The sequence below is a fragment of the Bactrocera neohumeralis genome, chromosome 6, assembly GCF_024586455.1.
Source record: "Bactrocera neohumeralis isolate Rockhampton chromosome 6, APGP_CSIRO_Bneo_wtdbg2-racon-allhic-juicebox.fasta_v2, whole genome shotgun sequence".
Classification (NCBI taxonomy): domain Eukaryota; kingdom Metazoa; phylum Arthropoda; class Insecta; order Diptera; family Tephritidae; genus Bactrocera; species Bactrocera neohumeralis.
Window position 1 is genome coordinate 73,513,163 of NC_065923.1, and position 24,290 is coordinate 73,537,452.

The window sequence follows — 24,290 nt, forward strand, 5'->3', positions numbered from 1 at the left end:
AAATGTCACAAACTACGGCGAAATTATTTAGGCATGGGCAATAACACAGGGTGTACATAAAAAATTTATTTACGCAATGATTAAATTTTTATTTACACAAAAATTTATAAATAAATCTCAATAAATAAAGATTTAAAAAACTGCAATATAATGTATATTTTATCATCAATCTTTAGTTTGTATTATTTCATTGATTATAAATATTGAACTATTCAAATTTATACAATTCTACACAACTTAAATAAATCGATACGGCAATGCCGCTGAGCTGTCATAAGCAAAGGAACGAAACAATTAATGGCATTTTGAACACAAATTTTTGGTATATTGTCATCTGTCAAAGTACGCATAAACGAGACACATTGTATTAATGTTATTAATTTTTAATAAAATATTATAAAAGTTTGTTTTATTGGTGTACATCAGCTTAAAAAATGGATTTCCAAAATAGAGCCGGTGGAAAAACCGGCAGCGGTGGAGTTGCTTCTTGGTCAGAAACTAACCGTGACCGCAAAGAACGACGACGACAGCTTGGTAAGTTTTTCACATTGCTGTTGTTAACTACTCTCTACATCTTTATCTTTCTTATTTAGCTTTGGAAACAATTGATCTGAATAAGGATCCATATTTTATGAAAAATCATTTGGGATCATATGAATGTAAACTTTGTCTAACACTTCACAATAATGAGGGCAGTTATTTGGCTCATACGCAAGGAAAGAAACATCAAGAGAATTTGGCACGGCGTGCAGCAAAAGAAGCTAAGGAGGCGCCGTCCATGCTTGCACCGGAGAAACCACGAGTTGAACCAAAAAAATTTGTTAAGATTGGTCGTCCAGGTTACCGTGTGACCAAGCAACGTGATCCCACTAATGGTCAGCAATCGTTACTTTTCCAAATTGATTATCCTGAAATCACTGAAGGAATCATACCACGTCATCGATTCATGTCCGCCTATGAACAGAAAATAGAACCACCAGATCGTAAATGGCAATATTTGTTATTTGCTGCTGAGCCATATGAAACCATTGCTTTTAAGGTTCCATCGCGTGAAGTGGAAAAAACCGAGGGTAAATTTTGGACACATTGGAATCGCGATACAAAGCAATTTTTCCTCCAATTCTCCTTCAAATTCGAACCCAAAATTATACCACCTCCTCCACCGCAATTGCATCGTGGTCTTGGCCCTGCCGCTGGTTTCCCAATGCCGGGACCGCCGCGTCCTCATCATATGTTCAATGGGGTACCACCACCACCTCCAATGGGCGTATTACCTGTACCACCACCACCCATGTGAGACGAGGACACAACTCCCGTCAGTAGTGGAAACGGTTAACTGCTACGGAAGTTGTAAACCATTCATTTGAGTCACGCTACGTTAAATTAAAATGTATAAAAGAAACGCCAGCATTTTCAATAAAAAAGAACAAAATACAATTTCATAATTTTTTTTGTATTAATGTTTGCTGACCTGGTTAACGCAATAATGAATATATCGTAGATAGGGCTCGAGAAAATGTAAACAGAATATATGTATGTATGGATATGTACGTATACCATTCACAATCATTTGTTTAAGTACGCATGCGTTGTGAGGCTTTTGCAAATTAAGATCACAATTGTAAAATGTTAGCATAAACCTATCACAACATTAAGCTTTAAAATAAACGAAAATGATTTAACAAATAATATTTTTCTTTTCATTTAGAAATTAACGTTTTTCCAACAAATCCAAGGGAAATAAGTCAAGTTATTGTTATGCTCAACCAAGGTCCTATCTGGCAGCACAGTTTAGCAAATTTCACTTACTACTCGTTCTTCTTTGTATGTTTCGTTTCAGTATACGGCAGACATTTTCAAAGTACACACATAGAAAAGTGACCGTATGTAGACGAGGGAAAAGCTAAAAATTTTCCAATTAAGATTTCAGTAATCAGTGATAATTATAAAATTCAACAAATATAGTGTGAAATTAACATTTGCTGAAACGTTTAAATAAAAGCAAGGTTGGTAGAAGTTTTTAAGCCTCTGCGAGGTGGTTTTAAAGTGATACTATGAAAAATATATGTACATACTTTAACTTCTGCAAATTTAGATAAACGTAATGTGTGTGCGATTGATATTTTAAGTAAAATACATTTGTTTTAGCATTTTTATCAATAAATATACTGCGTTTTTAAATAAAATGAGTTCGGTGGATGCGAGTGGTGGAACTGGTGGTGGTGGCGCACCTGGACCAGGAGGGAGCAGTGTAGGGGGTGGTGGAGGTGTTGGAAGTGGTGGGGGACCTGGAGGTGGAAATACAAATGGAACCCTAAGCTCCAATTTGGCTGGTATGGGCTCAACACAGGCAACAACAGGCGGTGAGTGTTTACAAGAAGTTTAACCATTTTATATTGTAGTGTAAAATAATGTCATAAATATACATATTTGACACAAATCTACACATGTTTGGTTATAATTTGCGCTCGTCGCTATGTGTATATATATATATATATGTATAAAACGTACTGTGATTGCCTTTAGTGCAGCTTTTATAGCATAATTTGTGTGTGCGTTTGCTATTTTCTATTTGCTTATATACTTGCTTTCTGTACCAAAACTTTATCCCACTGTTCCTCTCCATTCCAATTTGTGTTATCGTTGCAGTGTGTCGTGGCGTCAAAAATTCCATATTGTTTGGGTTGTCATGTAAAAATTATGGAATTTCATAATGGAGCATAACAAAATAACATATATGTATGCACCTATAAAGGTGTTATTATTGTTGATATAAACTAAAAAAAAGTAAAATCCAATAATTCTTTTAAATAAATTTCCAGTACGAAATTTAATTTTAATCATAATATTTATTTAAAAATTAGCTCACATGTTCTGCTTCACGAATTGTATAATGAAATTGTATTCCCCGTGTACCCCCATACTATTTATCTCCTAATCTGGTGATATAAAATAATTATCGTAATTGAAATTTAATATATGGTATTTTGGAGGTATTCATTTTAATAATTTCATACATTGCGATATTTAAATTAAAATGTCTAAAACAGTGTTTCATGTCTGTAGTTTTGTTTTTTAAAAATACCACGCAAAATTCTACAACTTGTTATCTTTGTTTTGCTTGTATAATTCTTTCGCAGAAGCACAAAAAAACATAAAAACCCATTTCATACAACCTAACCTCATTCATCAAAATGAACAACATCAGCCACCAGTGCATTCAACAGTGTCCGCTATCCAATCACCAATGACATCAACTATTACGACTACAACAACTTCAATTGCTAGACACCAACAACAAACGCATAATATTTCTATACTACCCAATTCCTATATAACAACTTCAAGTTCAAATAATTTACAAAATCCGCCCATCCACTCGCCAGTACGCACTGCACACTTACCTACAAGTGATATTCATTCCCATTCACACAATCAAACCAATGCTTACAGTCAAAGCCATACTCATCAAAATCCCAGGCAGTTTATTAAAACAGCAAAAATCCATCCTTTTTCTTTTAATCCAGTTTCAGCAAAAATTTCACATAGCAATATGGTGAACACTGGCTCTCCCGGTGGTAGCAACTTACAAATTGGTAGTAACGTTGTGAGTGGCGTTAGCACTATAATGACCAGCAGTGTTTCAACAACAGGAGCTATTAAAATGACCACAGCTGGTGGTGCTATAGCGACATCCATTGGTGGTACGCCAATTGCCCTTAATGTAGCGCAATCATCTTCAGCTATTCGTACCATTGGCGCTGGTGGACAGTCGACACAGGTGCGTGTTGTTATGCCCACCAATATAATACCCATCAAACAATTCGAAGGTGCCACAGGTGTTGGTCGTACGCAGATAACAGCTATACCGGCGGGCGTTACGGGTGTTACTTCTCGCACAGTGTCTAATACATCTATAACTGTAACGAGGCCAGTCACACAAACAACATATCTGCCGCGTGCCGGTGTAACAGCCACACAAATGACAGCAGTGGGCTCGGCACAAAGGCTGGTTACACCAATACGTTCAGGACCGGGTTCCGGTTCAATGGGTGCTGGTGCAACAGTTACGGGGCTCACTGCAGCGGGTGGCTTTGTGCGTGGCACGGCCGCACCCGTCAATCGTAATACATCATCGCCAGCTACTTCAGTCATTTCACCGGCAACCAGCACAACTTGGATGCAAACTAATACCGGTGGACAAGTGCAACTCATTAGAACCATACCACAGCCGACACAAAAACGTATAATCACTGCACAGAGCATGAACACAACTAGTGGTGCATACAGCAACACTGGTATTAGCGGTGGACTCGGCACATCGGTTGGCGGCACAGTTCTTGCAACAACACCACCAACAGTTGTACAAACGACTGGAGGCGGCCAAACACAAACGCAGCAAGGTCAAGGTGGACAATGTAAGTCTAAAAATGCATTAATTATTTTTTTTTTTTTACAAAATTTTAAATATTTTCCTTTAGCTACAATACAATCAGTGTCATCATCGGGAGTGGCACATAGTCAGCCACAGTCACAGCAACAGCAAACTTACGTGGCCACATTAGCTACTGTTTTACCACCACGTCAACATCAAGCCACATTAGTTTATTCGTCGAATGTAGCAGCTACGTCACAACCGCTTACACAGCAAACGCAACAGTTTAATCCGACTCTAGTAGCTGGCCAGCGACTTGCCGTTGCTACACAGCTCTCTGGCGCTGGTACTTCGGTGGCAGGAACAACATCACGACAAATACGCCCAATACCGATACCAAAATCTTTCTCCGCCGCCAAGTTGAACACGACCAGCATAAGTATACGTGCACCAAATATAACCTCGACAATTCAACCGGTCGGTAGTGGTGGTGTGGTTGGCAGCGCTATTAATTCTGTGGTGGGGTCAGGTAATACAACTGCTAACAATTCGCCACGCAATACGACTATGAGTGGCGTAAATACAGGTGTTGGCAACAACGTCATACCGTCATCGAATTTACCCACCACACGTATCATACAGCTGCAACAACAGCCCGGCAGTACTACACAGCCTATTATTGGCTCAACGGGTCGCATTTCGGGTAATGTGATGTTCCAGCCCATCATTGTCAATACATCGGGCACTGGGAAACTCGGTAAGTGTTTTGTAAAATATACGCAAATTTGTTTGTAATTCGTTAATTCAATGAAGTTTAAGAAAACTGTTAACTGTCACAATTATTGATTTGTTTTATTGACATGTAACGCGAAGCCTTTTGTAAAGGAAATTTACGGAAATCTTATTTATATATCGTGTGACATGGCGGGTGTTAGAATATGATACTGGTATACATACATATAACGAATATTTCTTTTACAATCACATGAAAGTTAAAGTATAGACCTATGAAATTTAAAACAAGAAAAAGTTCGGGAGCACCGCAGCTATAATACCCTTTACAATTGAAACAGTTTATAGGCAGTTTGTATGGCAGTTATATGCCATAGTGGGCCGATCTGAATTTTGTATTTTTTTGAATTTTGTAAAGATATCTCCTCAGATAAAAAAGTTTTCTATACAAGGACTTGCTTTTTATGGGCGAGTTTGTATGACAGCTATAGGCTATAGTAGTCCGATATCGGCGATACCAACGGATGAGCAGTTTCTTGGTGAGAAAAGAGCGTACAGACAGAAGGCTATGGCTAAATGGACTCTGTTCGTCACAAACTTAAAATACGCTGTTCAGGGTATAATAAAATATTGACTTTTCATTATAGAATATACAAAAGTCTAACCGTAGCATTATGGCGATAAGACAGTTCTGTCAATATAATGAGGTGCGAACTACAAACGTTGACCGATGTGGGCACGATTTAGTATATGTTATACAGATAATTTCATTGAAGCAGCATTGAAAGTGTTATATTGTACGAGTATTTCCTATAAGTAGAGCTAATGTGATTTTTTCGCACTTTAGTCGCAACAAATTCCATTTATGTAAATATGTATGTATATCATTAATTACAAAAATAAACAAGTGTTTCTTTTTCTGTAAGTTGAGCATAAATAGTAACAGAGCACTTTTAACATGCCATTTGTTATTAATGTTTTTCTAAATAGTATCTGGTCTACGACAACCGGTTTCGATGACCGCTAAACCCTCACTGACTATAACACCATTCGGTTTGGGTAAGTTACCCACTGCCGGCGGAGGCAATGCTACGCAAATAGGCGTCAACTTACCGTCACAGCAGAACGTAACAACGAGCATACAATCAACGTTAGGCGGTAATAATAGCGGCGGCGGTAGTGGCGGCAACGGTTCACCGGCTTTATCGTCAACTACGCCCACATCAAGTGGCGGTAGTGTTACAAATCTGTCTACAGCACAACTCGTGAATGTTTCACAAGCAGCAGCAGCAGCTAGCCAACTGTTAACCACACAGAATATAGTTTCATCAGGCGGCGGTGGTGGCACCACAGTTCTACCATTGGCCATAACGACACGCGGTAGCAATATACTAACCGGTACTATAACGCCACTAAAAAATGCTGGTGCCATAACAGTAGGAAAAGTGATGAGCGCTTCCAATGCAAGCAATTTGGATAACAACAGCGGCCAGCCAAGTGGCGGTAGCATAATAACAAGTAGTGCCGGACCACCAAGCGTGTACATACATCAAGCAAACACAGCTCAGCGCACGCATGGAGCAAGCGTCAGCGTAAGTGCCACAAATTTACATGCGGCGTCGTCCGCGTCAAGCAACAATACTACGGTGCTCACCGCAACCGGTGGTGGTGGTGGTAGTGGCGGTGGTGTACCCACCTCAGCTGGTGCCTTTTTGCCACCAGGCGGCACGATTTACTATGAATCTGTGCCGGCTAGTTCCGTACAAGTGTCCACTGGTGTGCTATCGCTCACCACTACCACGGCAACAAGCAGTACTTTGCCCATCACGCAAAATCAATTGGTGAATGCGGTGTCCGCCTCCAATTTGGCAATTTCATCATTGCCCTTCGCTGCCACTGCAGCTTCGCATGCTGGTAACTCAACTGCCACATTTACTGTAGTGCCATCCAGTGGTGGACGTTCCATCGGCCAACTACAAATACCGGTTTCGAGCGCGGCAGGCTCACAAATTCAGGCTGTGCCGCTGCGTTTCAGCGCACAATTGCCTACAGCACCGCAGGGCGTGGTGACCAATGCCAGTTCCTCCAATACAATATCAGCTGATGCGATATCCGTTTCGCAAGCAACGCAACAATTGTTGCAGCACGGTACTATTACCGGTAGCCAACAGCTTATTATACCAGCTTCAGCAGCCTCATCCGGTCACCACGTTGGCAACAGCTCAACAACTGCTACTCTAACTGGCGCACAGGGTCAGCATGTAGTCATACCGCTGCAAACGTCGATCAAAGTGACTGGTGGCGGTCCCGGCTCAACGGTAGTTTCCAATTTTCTACGAAAGCGTGATGCAGATGGCTCGCCTATACGTGCTGCAAAAAATCTGCAACCCACATTACTCGCCATGGGAAATAATAGTAGCAATGTTGGCACTGCCACCGTTTTATCAAATGTAACGGGCTCGCCAGCCGCCTCTTCGGTGGGAAGCGCTTTCAGTATCACGTCTGTGGCATCATCATCCGCAACGTCAATGGCCTCGGCACAAACGACCACATCGTCTACACTCACAACGGAAGCATTGGCGAAGAAGGATCGTGCGCAGGTAACACTCTCCGGTAACGCCATTAGCGGTCAGCGTGTGGCGCGTGGCGAGTCGCCGGCTTCATCGGATGGCTCGACAACGGTGTCGGCGAATTCATCACCGGGCGTAGAACAACAAATGCAAGATAGTAATATGATGATGATTAATCATATGCCACAAGCGCCCAACGATTCCACACATTTTAACCCTATCAATGAGGTAAGTCTGCGAAGTTTCATGCAATTTGCTTAAATTTGCCATAATTTTACGAAATTATTGGAAAAAATTCTTGCAGATGTACGCAAATCACCATGGCAATGTCAACGTACAACATAACGTGCTGATGAGCGGCATATCGGTCACACCGAGCAGCTCACGCACTTCCTCGCTGGATCATCATCCGCAATTGCATGCACCGGTGGCAACAAGTACTGCACGCCTCAATGGTGGACCCGTTGAATGTTCCACACGCAAGCGAAACAGACGTTCAACGTAAGCATATGAAGCACATAACATAACAAATACAAGTAATAATTATTTTCTCTCTCATTCTCTCGTTCATCGCACAGCAATGACAGTCAACTTTCGAGTCATAGTCAAAGTTCACTTACTCTCCCACCACCAACAGCAACTGGGGTTGCCGCCAGCAATATGAGTAATAGTAATAATAGCGGCAACAATAGTCACTATGAGTTGTCTGCGGCAACTGGCAACAGCGGCATGCTATTAGCGCCAGTACACGGCTCAATGGCGCCCGGCGCTGCTGGCAGTACGGTCACACATCAATATGACGGCAATAGCGCTAATGCCAACGCCAGCAATGCCAATGTTGTGCATAATAGCAACAGCAACCATAAAAATAACAATGTGCCGCCCACCACAGGCAATAAGGAGAATGCCAAGCCAACAGAGTTTACATTACGACGACCGCGCAACTTCTCGCTGCTGCATGTAAGTTGTTGTAAAATTTAGTGATTATAACAAAATATTTTAATGTTTTTCGTGCTTGCTTTGCAGACTTATAAGCAAAACTGGAAGACGGCCAACAATCATTTTCAGCGCTACTCAGATGTTAAACCGCGCGAAGAACGCCGGCCCACCGTTATTGATTTGGCCAATCAGACGAATGTTATGGGCAAACTGAATGGCTGGAAAATACACCATTTGAGCTCGCAAATGGAAGACTTGGTACGTGATTGTTTATAAATGGTGTCCCCCAAAATTAAATGAAAAATATATGTATATTTTATACCACCGTTATGAAATTATATGTATGTGACCTGGTCTACGAAAAGGGAGCTAAGTCAGTTTTTCGTTATCTCATTAATTGATCTCCTTTTTTTTGACACCTAAGCCCCCTTTCCGTAGACCAGGTCACATATATTATTTTGTTTTTATAGTTTTTTTTTTACTTTTTTTTATTTTTAATTTTTATTATTTTTAATTTTTATTATTATTTTTTTAATTTTTTTTATGTTTTATTTATTATTTTAATTTTTTTATTATTATTATTTATTATTTTATTTTTTTTTTTTATTTTTTTTAAATTTTTTTATATATATTTTTTCTTATTACTATTATTATTTTTCTTATTATTATTATTATTTTTCTTATTATTATTATTATTTTTCTTATTATTATTATTATTTTATTTACATACTTCTCACCTCTTTCAGTGTGAGAACGAATCGAACGGCCTTGATCAACTAAATAATATGTTGAAACAAATGGAAACGCATGAGAAAAATCCCGAAACCGAGCGAATCAATGAACTGCTGAAGGTAAAATCTCACACTTATTTTAATTTCAAATAAAAAAGCGCTTAAATAAAATGTTTTTAATATATTTCATGAAACTTATTTCACTTCAACTCACTTTCCTTTACTTACAGGGCAACATACAGCGCAGTAAAATCATTGTAGATGGCATACATGAAGCACAAAGTCAGATGATGAAAATTTTCGAACACAAATCGCACATATCGGACATATTGCAACGTTGCGCCTCCAAGCGTAATTTTAAGAAGCGTGAAAAATTTTAAATATTTGAAGCGGCATTAGCATTTGTAAAAACAAAAAACTTAAGGTTTTTTAAACATAAGTTTTAGAAATCTTAGAAATCTTAGTTTATAATGCAATACAATAATCATTAAGTTATACATAAAGCAACTACTATACGATTTTTATTAATGTACATATACATACATACAAGTGCATTATTTAATTAATTTTTTAATGAAAGATTGCAAAGCAAGCGTTTGTACTAGGGAAGCGTATTGTACATAAATATGTATGTAAGATATTCTGTCTGTGTGTTTAAAATTTTGCAACCAACTTTCGTAAAAAAATATAAATTATGCTATTTTGCATTAATACCTAAAACTATATGTACTCAAAAACGTCATGTTCCGTTATACAATCTTAGAATTTGCACATAAAATCATTTAAGTTACTAGGTTTTTAATAAACAAACATTGTAAATTAGTCAATAAGCTTATCGCCTGTAATTAATTAATAATCCTTGTGGGCCTATGAAAGCAATCTGAAAATAAAAACTTGCAGCTAATTGTAAATAACAAATAATATTTATATACATATATACATATGTATATGTCATTTCAAAAACAAAAACGGGCCGCCATAAATTAAGTTGGAAAGTTTATAGAGTTAAATAAATGTTACCATTTTAAATAATTTAATTTTTGCTTTTACTTTGTAGAAATTTTCTATGTGAATTAGTAGTTTGTATCACAGCTATATGTTACAGTATGCCGATCTGAAAAATTTCTTTAAATATTATAGCGTTGCCTTAGAAAATAATTTGTGCTAAATTTCGTGAAGATATCTTGTCAAATTAAAAAGTTTTCCATACAAAAACTTGGTTTTGACAGATACATTTGTATGAGAGCTTAATGGTACAGTGGTTCGATCGAAAAATTCTTAGCATATAGCATGCCTCAGAAAATAATAAATTTCGTGAAGTCCGTCTAAAAATGTTTTCCATACAAAGAAAATAGGTTTGTATGGAATAATAAAGGTTGATCTAAAAAAAATCTTGAAATATTGTAGCGTTGCTTAAGAAAATAAGCTGCGTTAAATTTCGTGAAAATATCTCGTCAAATAAAAAAGTTTTCCATATAAGGACTTGGTTTTGAACAATCAGTTTGTATGGCAGCTTTATTGTGTAGCGGTCCCATCTGAAAAATTTCTTTAAATATTATAGCGTTGCCTTAGAAAATAATTTTTGCTAAATTTCGTGATGATATCTTGTCAAATTAAAAAGTTTTCCATACAAAAACTTGGTTTTGAAAAAACACTTTGCATGACAGCTATAGACTACAGTGGTCCGATCTAAAAAAATTCTTCAGATATTATAGCGTTAGCTTAGTAAATAAGCTGTGTAAAATTTCGTGAAGATATCTTGTCAAATAAAAAAGATCTTCCATACAAGGGCTTGGTTTTGAACTATCAGTTTGTATGGCAGCTACATATATCGTGTAGTGAGCCGATATCGGCGGTTTCAACAAATGAGCAACTTCTTGGGAAGAAAACGATGTATACAAAATTTCAGCTCGATATCTCAAACTCCGAGGGTAGCTTTCATATACATATACGGCCAGAATCGGCTCAACACGCTTATCATAACTATACGAGTATCATATATGTATATAAATAGGTACTTTAACATGTCTCCGACATTTCTTTTTGTATCTTGCAAATTTCGTTGCAAATTTATAACCAATTCAGGGTATAAAAATTCCCACCTAGTGGTAATTTGTTGCTCAAAATTAATTTTTTTCCCCCCAGCCAGTGTTGCATTTAGATTTAAAACCAACTAACCACACTACACCACGTGGTGAGTACTTTTTTCATTCACATTTTGCCTGCCTCTAGCTTGCTTTCCGGTTACTAAATCTTTTCACTAAGCAGCTATTGGACGGCACGCATTCAGTTTCACCGACAAAATGCGTGAATGGCGACTAAAATTTAATTAATCAGTAAAAACCGTACTGTAGAATGCATGGAATACTCTAAATTGTTAAAATCCAATATTTAGCGTGAATTTACTTAAATTGCCGCAGCTTTAAAGGTAAGCAAAAGTGAACAATTATCGGTTTCTTAAGAGACAGAATTAGTGGCTGATAAATTAATTAAGACTGAGTGACCGTTTGCTGCGTTTTATGGCAATTGGTACTAATTAAAGATATTGAGAAAAAATTAAAAATATTGCAAAGCGTCAATTAGCATGCAGTTAAGGCGTGTTACTAGCGTCTCATTAGTTTTGCACTAACCTCACATTTTCTACATTTTTAGAGGGTTGTTCGGCAGTCATTAGGTAGCAGGCAGACAACAAAGCGTGTCGAGCTGTTAATGTAGCAAATATTTAGTTCTAGTTTGGTAGAATTTTAGTAGTAAAGGCTTATAATTATTAAAGGGAAACACAATAATTATGATGACAATTTCATACCCAAAACTGAGCTAAAATGCTGAATTTTTATACACATGCACTACCATCTGAAATACTATTAATTACCACAAGTTGGATATTTGTGCATATTTTTTGTAGCATAAAGTAATAATTACTGATTTTATTTACAGATGCTGAACAATAAAGCATTTTAATACCTGCGCGGGCTGCTGAATGAAGGTAAACTTACTTTTGTAACTAAATATATCTCATTTTGTATAAATATTTTTAGTTTTCAAACAGTGTTTCGTGTAACAAAACTGTAGTGATGACATTTTCATACCCAAAACTGAGCTAAAATGCTGAATTTTCATACACATGCACTACCATCTGAACAGTTTTTCATATGAAACACTAGCGAAAATATTATTTGCTTGCTTCATTTAATTAAAAATATGCAATAAATATTAATTTAATTTTTTTTTTTGCATTTTCCAGGCAAAATTGAATGCTGCTTGTTGCGGAAAACCATACTTTAACTGTACAAATATTCTATTTGAATAGCACTGCAACTCATCTATGAAGTGAGCGAGCAATAACTCCACGCATCGAAGACGCCAACAAAATGCTGCTCTTATGTCTGAAATCCAAAGTATTGATATTTTGTTTGTATTTTATAAGCTAGTTTTAGAGAAAATGGTATTGTTCGTAAATGTTAAATGTTTAAATTTTAGGTAACTTTAATTTAAACGAAAAAACGGCAAAAAGCTGTTGACAAGTTGTGAAAAACTTGGAAATGATATGAGAAAGACTGAAAAATGTATGCGCATTTGCACTATTAAAATGTAAAAAAGGACTGAAATGTATAACTGATAAAGTGTTTATAACACGCAGACATAAAAAAATGGAAAAAATTAATAGAAAGCTATGAAAAATGCAATAAGAAAATGATAAATTGAGAGAACACTTAGAAACTGAGTTTTAATTTTGTGTGGCAGCTATAAGCTATTGTAGTCCGATCAAAACAATTTCTTCGGAGATTATACAGTTGCCTTGGATAACAATCCATCTCGAATTTGGTGAAGATATCTCCACAAATAAAAAAGTTTTTCATACACTTCATTTCGATTGCTCAAATTGTAAGACAGCTATATGCTATGGTCGACCGATCTGAACAATTTCTTCGGCGCTTACACCATTGTCTTGGATAATAGTCCATGCCAAATTTTGTGTACATATCTCGTCAAATACAAAAGTTTTTCATACAATAACTTAATTCCGATTGCTCAAATTGTATGACAGCTATATGCTATAAAAGTCCGATCTAAAAAATTTCTTCGGAGATTATACCATTGCTTTGGATAATAATTCCTGCTAAATTTCATGAACATATCTCGTAAAATACAAAATTTTTCCATACAAGAACTTTATTCCGATTGCTCAAATTGTATGACAGCTATATGCTATATAAGTCCGATTTGAACAATTTCTTCGGAGATTGTAGCGTTGCTTTGAGCAAGTGCTCATGCCGAATTTGGTGAAAATATCTCAATATATACAAAAGTTTTCCATTATCACATCACATCGCGGCGCTAAAGTCGCTTAAGCACTGGTCAGGCACGGTGCATGCTTTGCTTATATAGAGCCAGCTGGCAGCCAGCTTCCCGCGAAGTCACTTCGTGACATTCAAATCACATCACATCGCAGCGCGAGAGTTACCCAAGCACTGGCCAGGCGCGCTGCTTGCTTCACTTATATAGAGCTAGCTGGCGGCCAGTTTCCCGCGAAGTCACTTCGTAACATTCAAATCACAGCACTTCGTGGCGCGAAAGTCGCCTAAGCACTGGCCAGGCACGCTGCCTGTTTCACTTATATAGAGCTAGCTGGCGGCCAGTTTCCCGCGAATTCACCCCGTGACATTCAAACCACAGCACATCACGGCGCGAAAGTCGCGTGACATTAAGCGCGGCTGGTCAGCCACGGTGCAGCTTGCTTTGCATTATATAGATCGCGGCGCCAGCTTCAGTGCCTGCTTCACTTATATAGAGCCAGTTGCCCGCGCAGTCAACCCGTGACATTCAAATCACAGCACATCGCGGCGCGAGAGTCGCCTAAGCACTGGCCAGGCACGGTGCATGCTTTGCTTATATAGAGCCAGCTGGCAGGGGGCTTCTCCTGAAGTCATCTAATGACAACCGTTATTCGGAGGTCCCCCCTAATGGCTAAGAATTTCATTTAACACATTTATTATTGTTGTTTTCTTATTTAATTTACTATAACTATTGTAAGTTTAAATATATTTAATGATATATGCAAATATTAAAACCACTTCTAATAAATATTGCTAAGAATAAAAATGGGACAATAATTTCATAAAGTTTTTGCATGAGTATTAGGTACACAGATAAAGTAACAACTTTTCTTTACAATACTACTGCAATAGGCTTGCATAACTATAAACACTTTCCGATATAAGAAAATCGTTAAAAATAATGGAAAATAAATACCTTTCAGGAAAATAATACTAAAAAACTTAATAGAAGCATGAAGTTGCACGCACTGCCTTCATAACCCAAGTACGTCAATTTAATGCCGTCTGCGCCGGCGTTCGCCATGAAATCCGCGCTGCTGCGCAAGCTACTGCCAGCTGCTGTATCGGCACGTGGTTTCTTAAAGCTTTCGTAGTACCAATCCATGCCGTCCTTACGTTCCGTACGCTCTAACTGCTGATAAGCGGTGGCCGCAGTATCTACTGATTCCGCATCCAACGGTTCGGCACCATTAAAGTCGCCTTTATGTGCAGCTGTTAATAATTGCTGTTGCAGCAGGTCCTGCTGATCGCCAAATGCGCTTGGATCGAGGTAAGCGTTGCCGCTGTGCGCGTGTGGCGTTGTGCGATGGTACTCCTCCGCCGTGGGTAGGTATTGATTTAGTGTTTGTGGTGTTTGTACTTTGGTGATTATGGAACGACCACCAGTTGGACGTGGTTGACGCGGAGAAGCATTGGCGGCAGTTAGTGGCGTGGTGGGCGGCTCGGCGCTTACGAGGCTGCCACTACCGCTACCGGCTGCATCATTGTAACTGTTAGTTGGTGTGTCCTGCGTTGTTGTAGTTGTCGTTTTCATTACCCAAGAGTGACGTTTAATTTGCTCGACATGCTCCTCCGGCGGTGGTATTAACAATATGGTCTCCGCTGTCGTAGTTTGTAGAAGCGGGGGCGGCTTGAGCATGCTCACAGATTGTGCCTCCAAGTCGTCGTAGAACTCGCCGGTGTCGAAAGTGTCACTATCGCCCATATTGTATGTAGACGTGTGGCTGGCAGTGGTTGTATACGTTGTAGTAGAAGTAGTTGTTGTTGTTGTTATGCTCGTTGGTGCTGTTGTCGTGTGGAAAGGTGTCGGTGTTGTGGCTATGGTCGCGGTGGTGCGTGGCAAATAGCGTGTGGTGCTGGTTGTAGTTGTTGTTGGGTCCATTATAGTTATTTGGGTTGTTGGTGTAGTTGGTGTAGTTGTTGCCACGTAAGGTGGCGTTATGCGACGTGCTGGCGTCGTGTGCTCTGTTGGATTCTCGGTTACATAGTAAGTTTGCGACTCAAACTCTTCACTGGCGGGCTCGGCAGTTGTTAACGCCGTGGTGGGCAAGGGCGTAGTTGTGGGTCTTAAATTGTGCAACCGGTTGGCTTGTCTAGGGTTATTAGACGCGAGTACCGGTATCATTGGTATGTAATCACGTTCCGTGTACTTCGTTGCATATTTGGTAGGTGTCGGTATAGGTTCCACTACGCCACGCCGCTTTGACGGATCGTGCACGGGCATAAAACCGCCCACATGCTCCGGCATTATTGGACGAAAGCCACCACGCTCTACACTCGTTGGCTCACGAAAGGCAGTTTTAAACACGCTGATTGGGGTCTCACTGCTTGTCGTCTCATCGGAGCTGGAGTCCGCGCTGGCGGCTATCGTGGTAGTTTGCCGATTTCTAGCCGACACGTCGGGATACTGCGTATCCGGTGGATTGAGATACTTTTCAAATTCGGCGCTGTTCGGTTGATACATGCGCACTTTACCGTGCGGCGTATGCATGCGATGTGTGGCTGACAATGGCGCCAAACCGCTTTCCGTGGAGCTTGCCGTGTTTTGCATAGACGATGCAGTGCTCGCCTTCTCGCCACGATCTTTGCGTCCACGCTGTCCAGCGCCGAAGAAGCGTCCCAAACTCAGCGACGGTATAGGATATCCAAAGAATGTGAAGGGTGAACTGGTTTGCGTGCCCGCTGGCTGTGGCTGTCTTTTAAAGTAGTTCGTATGCAGTATGGTGTTGTTCAGATCAATGTTGGCGCTAATTGGCGGTTTCTTCTGTGTGCTTAACACTGAATTACTAGCTGTATGCGTGTGCGATATCGGCGCATCTGTGCTAACATATGAGTTCGTCTCGTTCGATGGTGTATAGTCGACGTACTGATCGTAAAAGTATTCACTTTCGCCAGCCAAAGGCCGCTCACCGGGCGATATGTCATACAGCTCACATTCATCGCTGAACTCCTCTTGCAAATCGCGTTGGAAAATATCACCGTGCTCATTGAGCAGCGGCAAATGATTGGCATTATCGCTGCTGAAGCTGCTATCGCTTGCCGAGCCACCGCGCTGATTGGTGTCATCGAAACCGGCACAGAGGCTGCGATCCATGCGTGAGGCGCGCAGCAGTCGTCCATCTTGACATTTCGGACCGGGATATGGGAAGTTCGTCTCCTGCAGCCACACAGAGAGCCACTGCATTTCACAGGAGCAATTTATGGGGTTGCCTGAAATATTGCAATAGAAATAAACTCTTTGTAAAATATCGATAAATCCAAGTACACATACCGTCCACATCCAGAATAGCAATATTGCCGCGTAAATTTCGGAAAGTGCGCTCTTTGATGGTGCGCAGTTGGTTGTTGCGCATTGAAAGCACGCGCAGGCGTGGCATGGTTTCGAATGGACCGCCCTTAATGAGAAAACAAGATTCAGATTTTGAAGTAAAATAGTTCTGCTCGATCCTTTTAGTACCGAGTCCTACTTACAGAAGTCGGCTCTTTTATACTCACTTGTATTTTGCAAATGCGATTGTTGTCCATCTTCAGTTCGACTAACCAGTTTAACGACTTCAGTGGCATCGTATTGACCATGCGCACACCGTTGGTAGACAGATCTAAGACCTCTAGGTTGCGCATTGCACGCAGTCCAATATTTTCCATGTTGTGAAAGTTATTGTTAGACAAATTCAAGAAGACCATGGAGGGCGAGTTAAAGAAACTGTCTGGTGATATGTACCGCAATGTATTGTATTGGAAATGTGAGGCCAGCAAGTTTGGTAGATCTTCGAAGACGTGATCCTTCAACTCCACCAATTTGTTGTCTGCCAAAACGAATTCTTGTAGATCTGGCAGGTGTTTCAAAGCACCCGGCTCAACCGAACTGATTTCATTGCTGGACAAATCCAAATACTGTAGTTTTGGCAAATTGCGAAAAGTGCCATGCTTCAGCTCGACAATCAGGTTATTGGCCAGACGTATTTCTACGACATTGCGCCATGAAGACACCACATCTGCATGCACGCGTGTAATCTGGTTGTAACTCAGGTCTATGTCATGCAAGTTAACGAGACTGGATAGGCTAACCGACATATCGGACAACGCATTGCTCGACAAATCGAGGTACTCTAGCGAGCGCTGAGCCTCAAATGCGGAGGGCGCTATAGTGCGTATTATGTTGCGAGACAAATCGAGTTGCTCCAAGCGTGAATTGTTTGAAAATAAATTGTCGGTAACGCTTTCCAGCTTATTGCCTTGTAAGTTAAGATTACGCAGCTCGGCAAGCGGCAAAAATGTACGCTCATCCAGGTGTGACAAGCCGTTGTCTTGTAAGTGTAAAAGTTCCAAGCGCGTAGCACCCATGAAAGCGGTGTCGTCCAATGAGCGCAACCGATTATTAGCCAAGCTGAGCACGCGCAGCTGTGGCATACCCTGGAAACTGTACTTCGGTAACTGTTCCAAGCGATTCACGCTTAGATCCAGCATACGTAAGTTAGGCAAGCTCAGTGATTTGCCGATGGAGAACGGTAGTGTGGCAATGGCATTACCGCGCATGGAGACGCGCTCGACTATCTTTGGCAGTCCAGGTATGATATCAGACAGCAGGTTATAGCTTGCATCCACCTCGAAGAGACGATTCAAATTACGAAGTGTTGAGGGATGTATGCTGGATAGTTCATTATAGGAAATATTTAAGGTTTCCAGCATGGGATTGTGTATGAAGGTTTTGGCATCCAACTTTACCAAACCATTTTCGCTTAGATCGAGTCGTCGCAACGATGGCAAGCCAGCTAATAGATGTGAATCGACCGTGCGAAAGTTGTTTGCCGCCAAATCCAGACCCTTGAGACCGGGTAAGTTCCAAAACGGCATTGGCAGTTCGTTGGTTAAGCTGTTGTTGCGCATGCGTAGCTCGCGCAAAGCCGGCATTGCCATTAGCGCATCATGTTCGAGTGTACGCAGCAGATTGTTGTTCAAATGGAGTTGTTCGAGTGTGCCGTGACCGCGTAAGGCGCCAAATGGTATATCAGTAAGATAGTTGTTGCTCATGTCGAGAAATTTGAGTGAAGGCAGCGCGTCGAGCAAGGAACGCAGCTCACCGACCTGCTCGATTTCGTTGTTATACGCATAAATCGTCTCTACACCGCTGCCGGAAGCTTGCAGAAATGATTCGGGATGTATGCGACGTATGTGATTATTATGCAGATAGATTGTCTTTAGCATTGGTGTGCGTAGGAAGGCGCCATATTCTATCTCGGTGATACGGTTGTCATTCAAATGCAGCTCTGTTAGGTGTGGTAGATCTACGAACGAACCGTCCTCCACAATATTGATAATATTATGATCCAAACGTAATTTCTTCAGATTTTCCAAATCCTTGACAATTCTGCCCATCATGCCCACGTCGCTAATTTCGTTGTAGGACATCTTTAGACTCACGAGGTTCGGCAAACGGCTGAGCGCGCGCAAATGCAACCAGTTGAGTGCGTTGCGACTAAGATCGATATTTTTTAGCGAGATCAAGCCATTGAATGTGCCGGTCTCGAGACGTATTAAATGCGGCCCACCATTTATATGCACATTTTGTAGCTTCGGCAAATGACGAAACCAATGCGACTGCAATTCGGTCAGCGATTTACTCTGCACGCTCAAATAGGTGAGACTAAGCAGACCCGAGAAGTCTGGCAAGTGTTTTAGTTCATCGGATTGTATGGTGATGGCGATCATATTGATCATGCCATTCAAGCTCTCTACCGGTATGCTGCGCAGTTGTGGCTCCACAATGTACACTTCCACCAAATGGTTTTCCATCTCATTCAGCCAACCGTTAGAGACGCGTTCAATGCTGTTATAGCGCAGCATTAGACGCACTATTTGTAAGGTGCCAAAAAAGCGACCGGGTAGTGCGGGCAGTTGGTTATTTTCCAGCACCAGCTCATCGATAGGACTCTTAATGTTGCGTTCCACCGCCTTAATGCCGTCCATTATTTGCGGCAAATTGCTGTGTGAGCACCTGTAGCATTTCAAGAAAGTTAGAATGTATATTGGCACGTATTTTTAATGAATTTCTCTTTGCGTTTTACCATATTTGTATTTCTTTGCCGCGCAGCGAACAACGGCATGGCAGTATGGCCTCGGAGGGCGGACAACCTTCGGCTTGCACGCTCTCCAGCATCACTGCGGCCATGATCAGCCATAATAACAGCATGTGTTGCAGCAAGGCGACTAGATTGAAGCTAAAATTTTGATATATTGTATAATTATAGTTAAGATATTTTGTATGCGGCGGTGCAACAACGACCCACGGTATTCGGATGCTACGTCTGCGCTTCATGGCGTTGGAGTTGCAGCTTAACAGTTCAATTCGTCACATGCTGCAGTTCAAAAAACAGAATACATGGTTATTGGAAGTAATTTTAAGTGTTAAATATTATGAAGTTTAGTCACTAAACTTAAGTTTTAGCTTGTTTTTTGCTGTACACTTCCTAATCAATAGCGGGGCTGTAAGCTTTGTACGCTAAAATCATAATTCATAGGTTATGATAACGGTGTTGCTATTACGACGTGGCCTGGTTAGGGGTGCTTATATAATATCTCCTTTCAAAGGACTTATTATGGAGCATGGTATTATAAAGAATTTTATTCGGAGACAGAGGAGTCGCGGACATCTGTGAAGTTGGCAACCACTACTGGATAGCTGCGCTTGGCGGAAATTTGGCCAGGTTATCTAGTGCCCGTTAGGAAGGTAAAATTCAGGTAAGTTATCGTCGAAATCATCCAACGGTAGGCCCAGGAAACGTACTGTTTCGACGGTGTCGGACCATATGGGGAGGGGTGTCAGAAGTATAGGATTAGCAGCGCATGCAAAGAGGTGGTTAGTGTCATGCGGGGACTCGTCGCACGCTGGACATATATTTGATATGTCAGGGTCGATTCTGGATAAGTAGGAGTTTAACCTGCCAGAGTTTGCGGCAACTCGAGCTCATCGTCTGCAATAGGTGAAGGTTTGACTATAAGTACGCCATTCTCTGAAAGGGAGACGAAGGAGTTCTTTGTCCTATTGGCGTCCATACACAAAGGTTGAGAATTTTACCGGACACCAGCTGCAAAAGCCTTATGGAAGAAGACGAGGTGGAATCATATCTCAGCACTTTCTTCTTGATTGTCTCGTGTTTGCGAGATCAAGGTTTAGACACTTGGGAGCTCAAGCTCCCAGTTATCCCACCGAACAGAAATTAAAATCCTGAGTAAATTTTTATCGGCCACAAGAGGCTTTGCTGACTGATTAGTTCGAATTACAGAAGTGCTATTTTTATGACCTCACAAAGGACTGCATATAGTAGTTCAAGTAAGATCTCTGGATTAGCCACCCAATCTATCTTAACCTAACAGGGTATATTAAGTTTGCCGGGAAGCTCGTAACACTCAGAAAGAAACATCAGAGATCCTGTAAAAATGTATGTATATATAAATCATCAGTATGACAAGCTGAGTTGAATTTGTCTTATCCGTCGGTCTGTATAGTTTTTGAGAAATCAATCGAATTTTTACACACGTCTTTTTCCCCCAAGAAGCTGCTCATTTGTCTGAAACTCAGATTTTGGAGCACTATACCATATACCATACAAACTGAACGAGCAGAGTCTTGTGTCTTTATTGGTATAGACCACGCTAACGCGGTTATAGCCGTGTTTAAAACAGCGCCCCAGTCGTTCTTCCTTTTTTACGCCAATCGGAGATCCCAATTGTAGTCAGATCCTTCTCCACCTGGTCTTTCCAATGGAGTGGAGGTCTTTCTCATCCTCTGCTTCTCCCAGCGGGTACTGCGTCGAATACTCTCAGGGCTGGAGTGTTTTCATCCATTGACCTAGTTAGCATAGTCGCTGTTTCTTAATTCGCTGAACTATGTCAATGTCGTTGTATATCTTGTACAGCTCATCATTCCATCGACTGCGGTACTTGCTGTTGCCAATGCGCAAAGGACCGCAAATCTCCCGAGAACCTTTCTCTCGAAAACTCGTAAAGCTGACTCATCGGATGTTGACATCGTCCCTGCCTCTGCAGCATATATCAGGACGGGAATGAAGAGTGACTTGTGGAGTTTTGTCTTTATTCGTCGAGAGAGGACTTTACTTCCCAAATTGTCTATTCAGTCCGAAATAGCATCTGTTGGCAAGAGTTATTCTGCGTTGGATTTCAAGACTGACGTTTTTGTTGGTTTTAATGCTGGTTTCAAGATAGACGAAATAACTACCACTTTAAAGTTATGACTGTCAACAGTGACGTGGGAGCCAAGTCGCGAATGCAACGACTGTTTGTTTGATGACAGTAGATATTTTGTTTTGCCCTCGTTCACTACCAGACCCATTTGTTTCGCTGTCTTATCCTGTTTGGAGAAAGCAGAACTGGTAGGATGGAGCCATTTGTACAAATTCATTCAAGCGAGGAAAGTTCTCTGAGCGCCATTCACTTGTGAGTAGCTAGAACGATTCTTTTACATATGACACAGCAACTCGCGATTGCCAGTCTTAGACAAAGTATTCTCTGGGTACCCAAAACAAGTCATTGTATGGAAAACTTTTTTATTTGTTGAGTTACCTTGACAAAATTCGGCAAGGAATATTCCCCAAAGCAACGTCATAATCTCCGAATGAATTGTTCTAATCGGAGATCGGAAAATTATTACGGTTTATTTGACCTAAAAGTTTCGTGAAACAGGTAAAAATAAAAGTTTTGCCAATTAACAAAAAGCCGAGCTTCCCTAACCTCTCATATAGGGCTCATGTTACGAGTAAAACTAAAAAGCAAGTATGGAAATGAATATTTGTTATATGTAAGTATGCATATGTATTTACATACATACATACATGCATACATATGCTACATATGTATACAAATTGCTCAGAGGGCATATGAAAACGGTTTTTTGAAACAATTAAAGCAATTAATTGGCATAATTTATTTGCTTTTTACATAAAAATTAAGTTTGTAGAAAATGTTAGAGAGTGGTGAAATGGCAAATGGCAGGTGCTGTTTGGTGAAAGACGAAGAAAGTAATGGCAGGCAAACTGATAAAAATCTTTATATGTGGAAGTTGAGTGTTCCGAATTTTTGCAGAAATTGTAGGCATACCAACAAATATAAACATACGGTTTTTATATACAAGTATTTCAGCTATCAGATACATTTTTATTACGGAACTGCTTGTTGCCCTGCTAAAGCGCATTGACGTTGCTGTGCTTAGACAACACATCAATAAGTTACATTTGTTGCGCTATACAAATAGACAACGGATAAGCATCTTTGTAGAAAAAAACTACAATTTCTGCTAGTAAATACAGGGTTTAACATTTGGCGAAAACGAAATTCTTTGAGGGTGAAAGTCGTCATGCGAAGGATTCTTTCCTTGTGCTATTTGAAGGCCGAACAAAAAGATCAAGGAACGGACTTAGACTTACCGATCTAAGCAACACTTGGCCGTATAAAATTCGGATCAATTCCGCTAAAGTAGAACCGTCTGTAGTTAATCCTCGACGAACAGTATCAGCAATACGAATGTATTTCGGCTTGAAATATATTTTCATACAAAAATGTATAGTACTTTTCATATTGGCAATTTTGAAATGATCTAACCTCAAAAAGCTAAAGTTAAACTTAAATTAAGTATGTATTTATTTGTGGAAATATTTATACATATGATGAATGGAGTCGGAATTATGGTATATTCACTTGTGAATTTCAACAAAAATCGAAATGGATTCGGAATCATGACGTAATATTCATGAAAATTGCCACTTCAGTACCAAAAACTGAGCGGTTCAGAAGGAATAAGTTATTTAACAAACGTAAGCTAATGACTTAGGGGGTTATATCCTCTTCTGAATTAAAAAAAAAAAACGTTATGGAATCGAAATCATGACGTAATATTCAAGAAAATTGCTACTTTAGTCCTGAAAACTGGGCAAAACAGGGGAATACGTTTTTTGATAAAGATAAGTTAATGACTTATAAGGGTATGCCAACTTGTAAAGTTCGAAAAATCGAAATGATCGATCGATTTTTTCGCAAAAAAATATTTTTTTGGGAATCTGTCATTTTGTCAAAAATCAAGTTTTTGACTAGTTCTTCGAAGGACTTGAAATTTTCACACGAACTTCTTAGAAATATTTTTTGGATAGTAATCGAAGGTTTTTTGAGAATGAGAATTTTGATTTGACAATGAGGTAACTTGCTCCGAAACGGCTGAACCGATGGACTTAAAATTAATAGACAAGCTTCTTGAAGACATTTGTTAGGTAATAAACGTAGGATAATATTTTGATCATAATTTCGATTTTTCCACAAAGAAAAAAAATTTTTGGCGTATCTGTCATTTTGTCAAAAATCAAGTTTTTGACTAGTCCTTCGTTGAATTTAAAATTTTTACACTAATTTCTTAGAAATATTTTTTGGTTTGTAATCGAAAGATTTTTGAGAATAATTTCTAATTTTTTACAAAAAACGCTTTTTTGGGGAATCTGTCATTTTGTCAAAAATCAAGTTCTCGACTCGTCCTTCTAACCCGAACGTTCTCAACCAACTTAAAACTAGCACTTCAACTCAAATCTATAACTCTGCTTAATAT

The 24,290-nt window shown here is 40.0% G+C and overlaps 3 protein-coding genes, 1 long non-coding RNA gene and 2 other non-coding genes across 11 annotated transcripts in view; 5 read left to right on the plus strand and 1 right to left on the minus strand.

Annotated features, from left to right (window-relative positions):
- The first annotated feature begins 320 nt into the window (after positions 1-320).
- Positions 321-1,437, plus strand: LOC126762231 (splicing factor 3A subunit 2). Its single transcript, XM_050478825.1, has 2 exons — positions 321-534; positions 594-1,437. The coding sequence occupies exons 1-2, from the start codon at positions 435-437 to the stop codon at positions 1,295-1,297; spliced, it is 804 nt and encodes a 267-aa protein (XP_050334782.1). The 5' UTR covers positions 321-434; the 3' UTR covers positions 1,298-1,437.
- A 418-nt stretch (positions 1,438-1,855) lies between these two features.
- On the plus strand, positions 1,856-10,384 carry LOC126761192 (mucin-19). 2 transcript variants are annotated; one of them, XM_050477159.1, is made up of 10 exons: positions 1,856-2,006; positions 2,149-2,363; positions 3,141-4,418; positions 4,482-5,132; positions 6,098-7,905; positions 7,982-8,178; positions 8,256-8,637; positions 8,704-8,874; positions 9,363-9,467; positions 9,578-10,384. In XM_050477159.1, the coding sequence occupies exons 2-10, from the start codon at positions 2,186-2,188 to the stop codon at positions 9,725-9,727; spliced, it is 4,920 nt and encodes a 1,639-aa protein (XP_050333116.1). In that variant the 5' UTR covers positions 1,856-2,006; positions 2,149-2,185; the 3' UTR covers positions 9,728-10,384. The 2 variants fall into 2 exon arrangements, with proteins under 2 accessions (XP_050333116.1, XP_050333117.1); XM_050477160.1 differs by having other exon boundaries at positions 3,528-4,418.
- A 1,207-nt stretch (positions 10,385-11,591) lies between these two features.
- On the plus strand, positions 11,592-13,067 carry LOC126762165 (uncharacterized). Its single transcript, XR_007667427.1, has 3 exons — positions 11,592-11,775; positions 12,285-12,333; positions 12,592-13,067. It is a non-coding gene; the product is annotated as an uncharacterized LOC126762165 (long non-coding RNA).
- Positions 12,127-12,213, plus strand: LOC126763835 (small nucleolar RNA Me18S-Um1356). Its single transcript, XR_007667692.1, has one exon. It is a non-coding gene; the product is annotated as a small nucleolar RNA Me18S-Um1356 (small nucleolar RNA).
- On the plus strand, positions 12,410-12,495 carry LOC126763834 (small nucleolar RNA Me18S-Um1356). Its single transcript, XR_007667691.1, has one exon. It is a non-coding gene; the product is annotated as a small nucleolar RNA Me18S-Um1356 (small nucleolar RNA).
- A 1,394-nt stretch (positions 13,068-14,461) lies between the features above and the next one.
- LOC126761283 (protein artichoke) overlaps positions 14,462-24,290 on the minus strand; it is a 28,176-nt gene continuing 18,347 nt past the window's right edge. For 4 of the 5 annotated variants that reach the window (XM_050477320.1, XM_050477318.1, XM_050477319.1 and 1 more), the window contains 4 exons: positions 19,750-20,040; positions 17,180-19,679; positions 16,956-17,079; positions 14,462-16,894 (listed from right to left, as the gene is read on the minus strand). In XM_050477320.1, coding sequence (XP_050333277.1) covers positions 14,604-16,894; positions 16,956-17,079; positions 17,180-19,679; positions 19,750-20,000 — 5,166 coding nt within the window. In that variant the 5' untranslated portion in view covers positions 20,001-20,040 and the 3' untranslated portion in view covers positions 14,462-14,603. The remainder of the gene's footprint in view (positions 16,895-16,955; positions 17,080-17,179; positions 19,680-19,749; positions 20,041-24,290) is intronic. The other variant, XM_050477323.1, reaches the window with a different exon arrangement.

Excerpts from the sequence above, each read along its gene's own strand:
- LOC126761192 (XM_050477159.1), top strand. The coding sequence starts at position 2,186 with ATGAGTTCGGTGGATGCGAGTGGTGGAACTGGTGGTGGTGGCGCACCT. Across the intron at positions 8,875-9,362 it reads GCTCGCAAATGGAAGACTTG|TGTGAGAACGAATCGAACGG; the intron begins GTACGTGATTGT and ends CACCTCTTTCAG. Across the intron at positions 9,468-9,577 it reads GAATCAATGAACTGCTGAAG|GGCAACATACAGCGCAGTAA; the intron begins GTAAAATCTCAC and ends CTTTACTTACAG.
- LOC126762231 (XM_050478825.1), top strand. The coding sequence starts at position 435 with ATGGATTTCCAAAATAGAGCCGGTGGAAAAACCGGCAGCGGTGGAGTT. Across the intron at positions 535-593 it reads AGAACGACGACGACAGCTTG|CTTTGGAAACAATTGATCTG; the intron begins GTAAGTTTTTCA and ends TTTCTTATTTAG.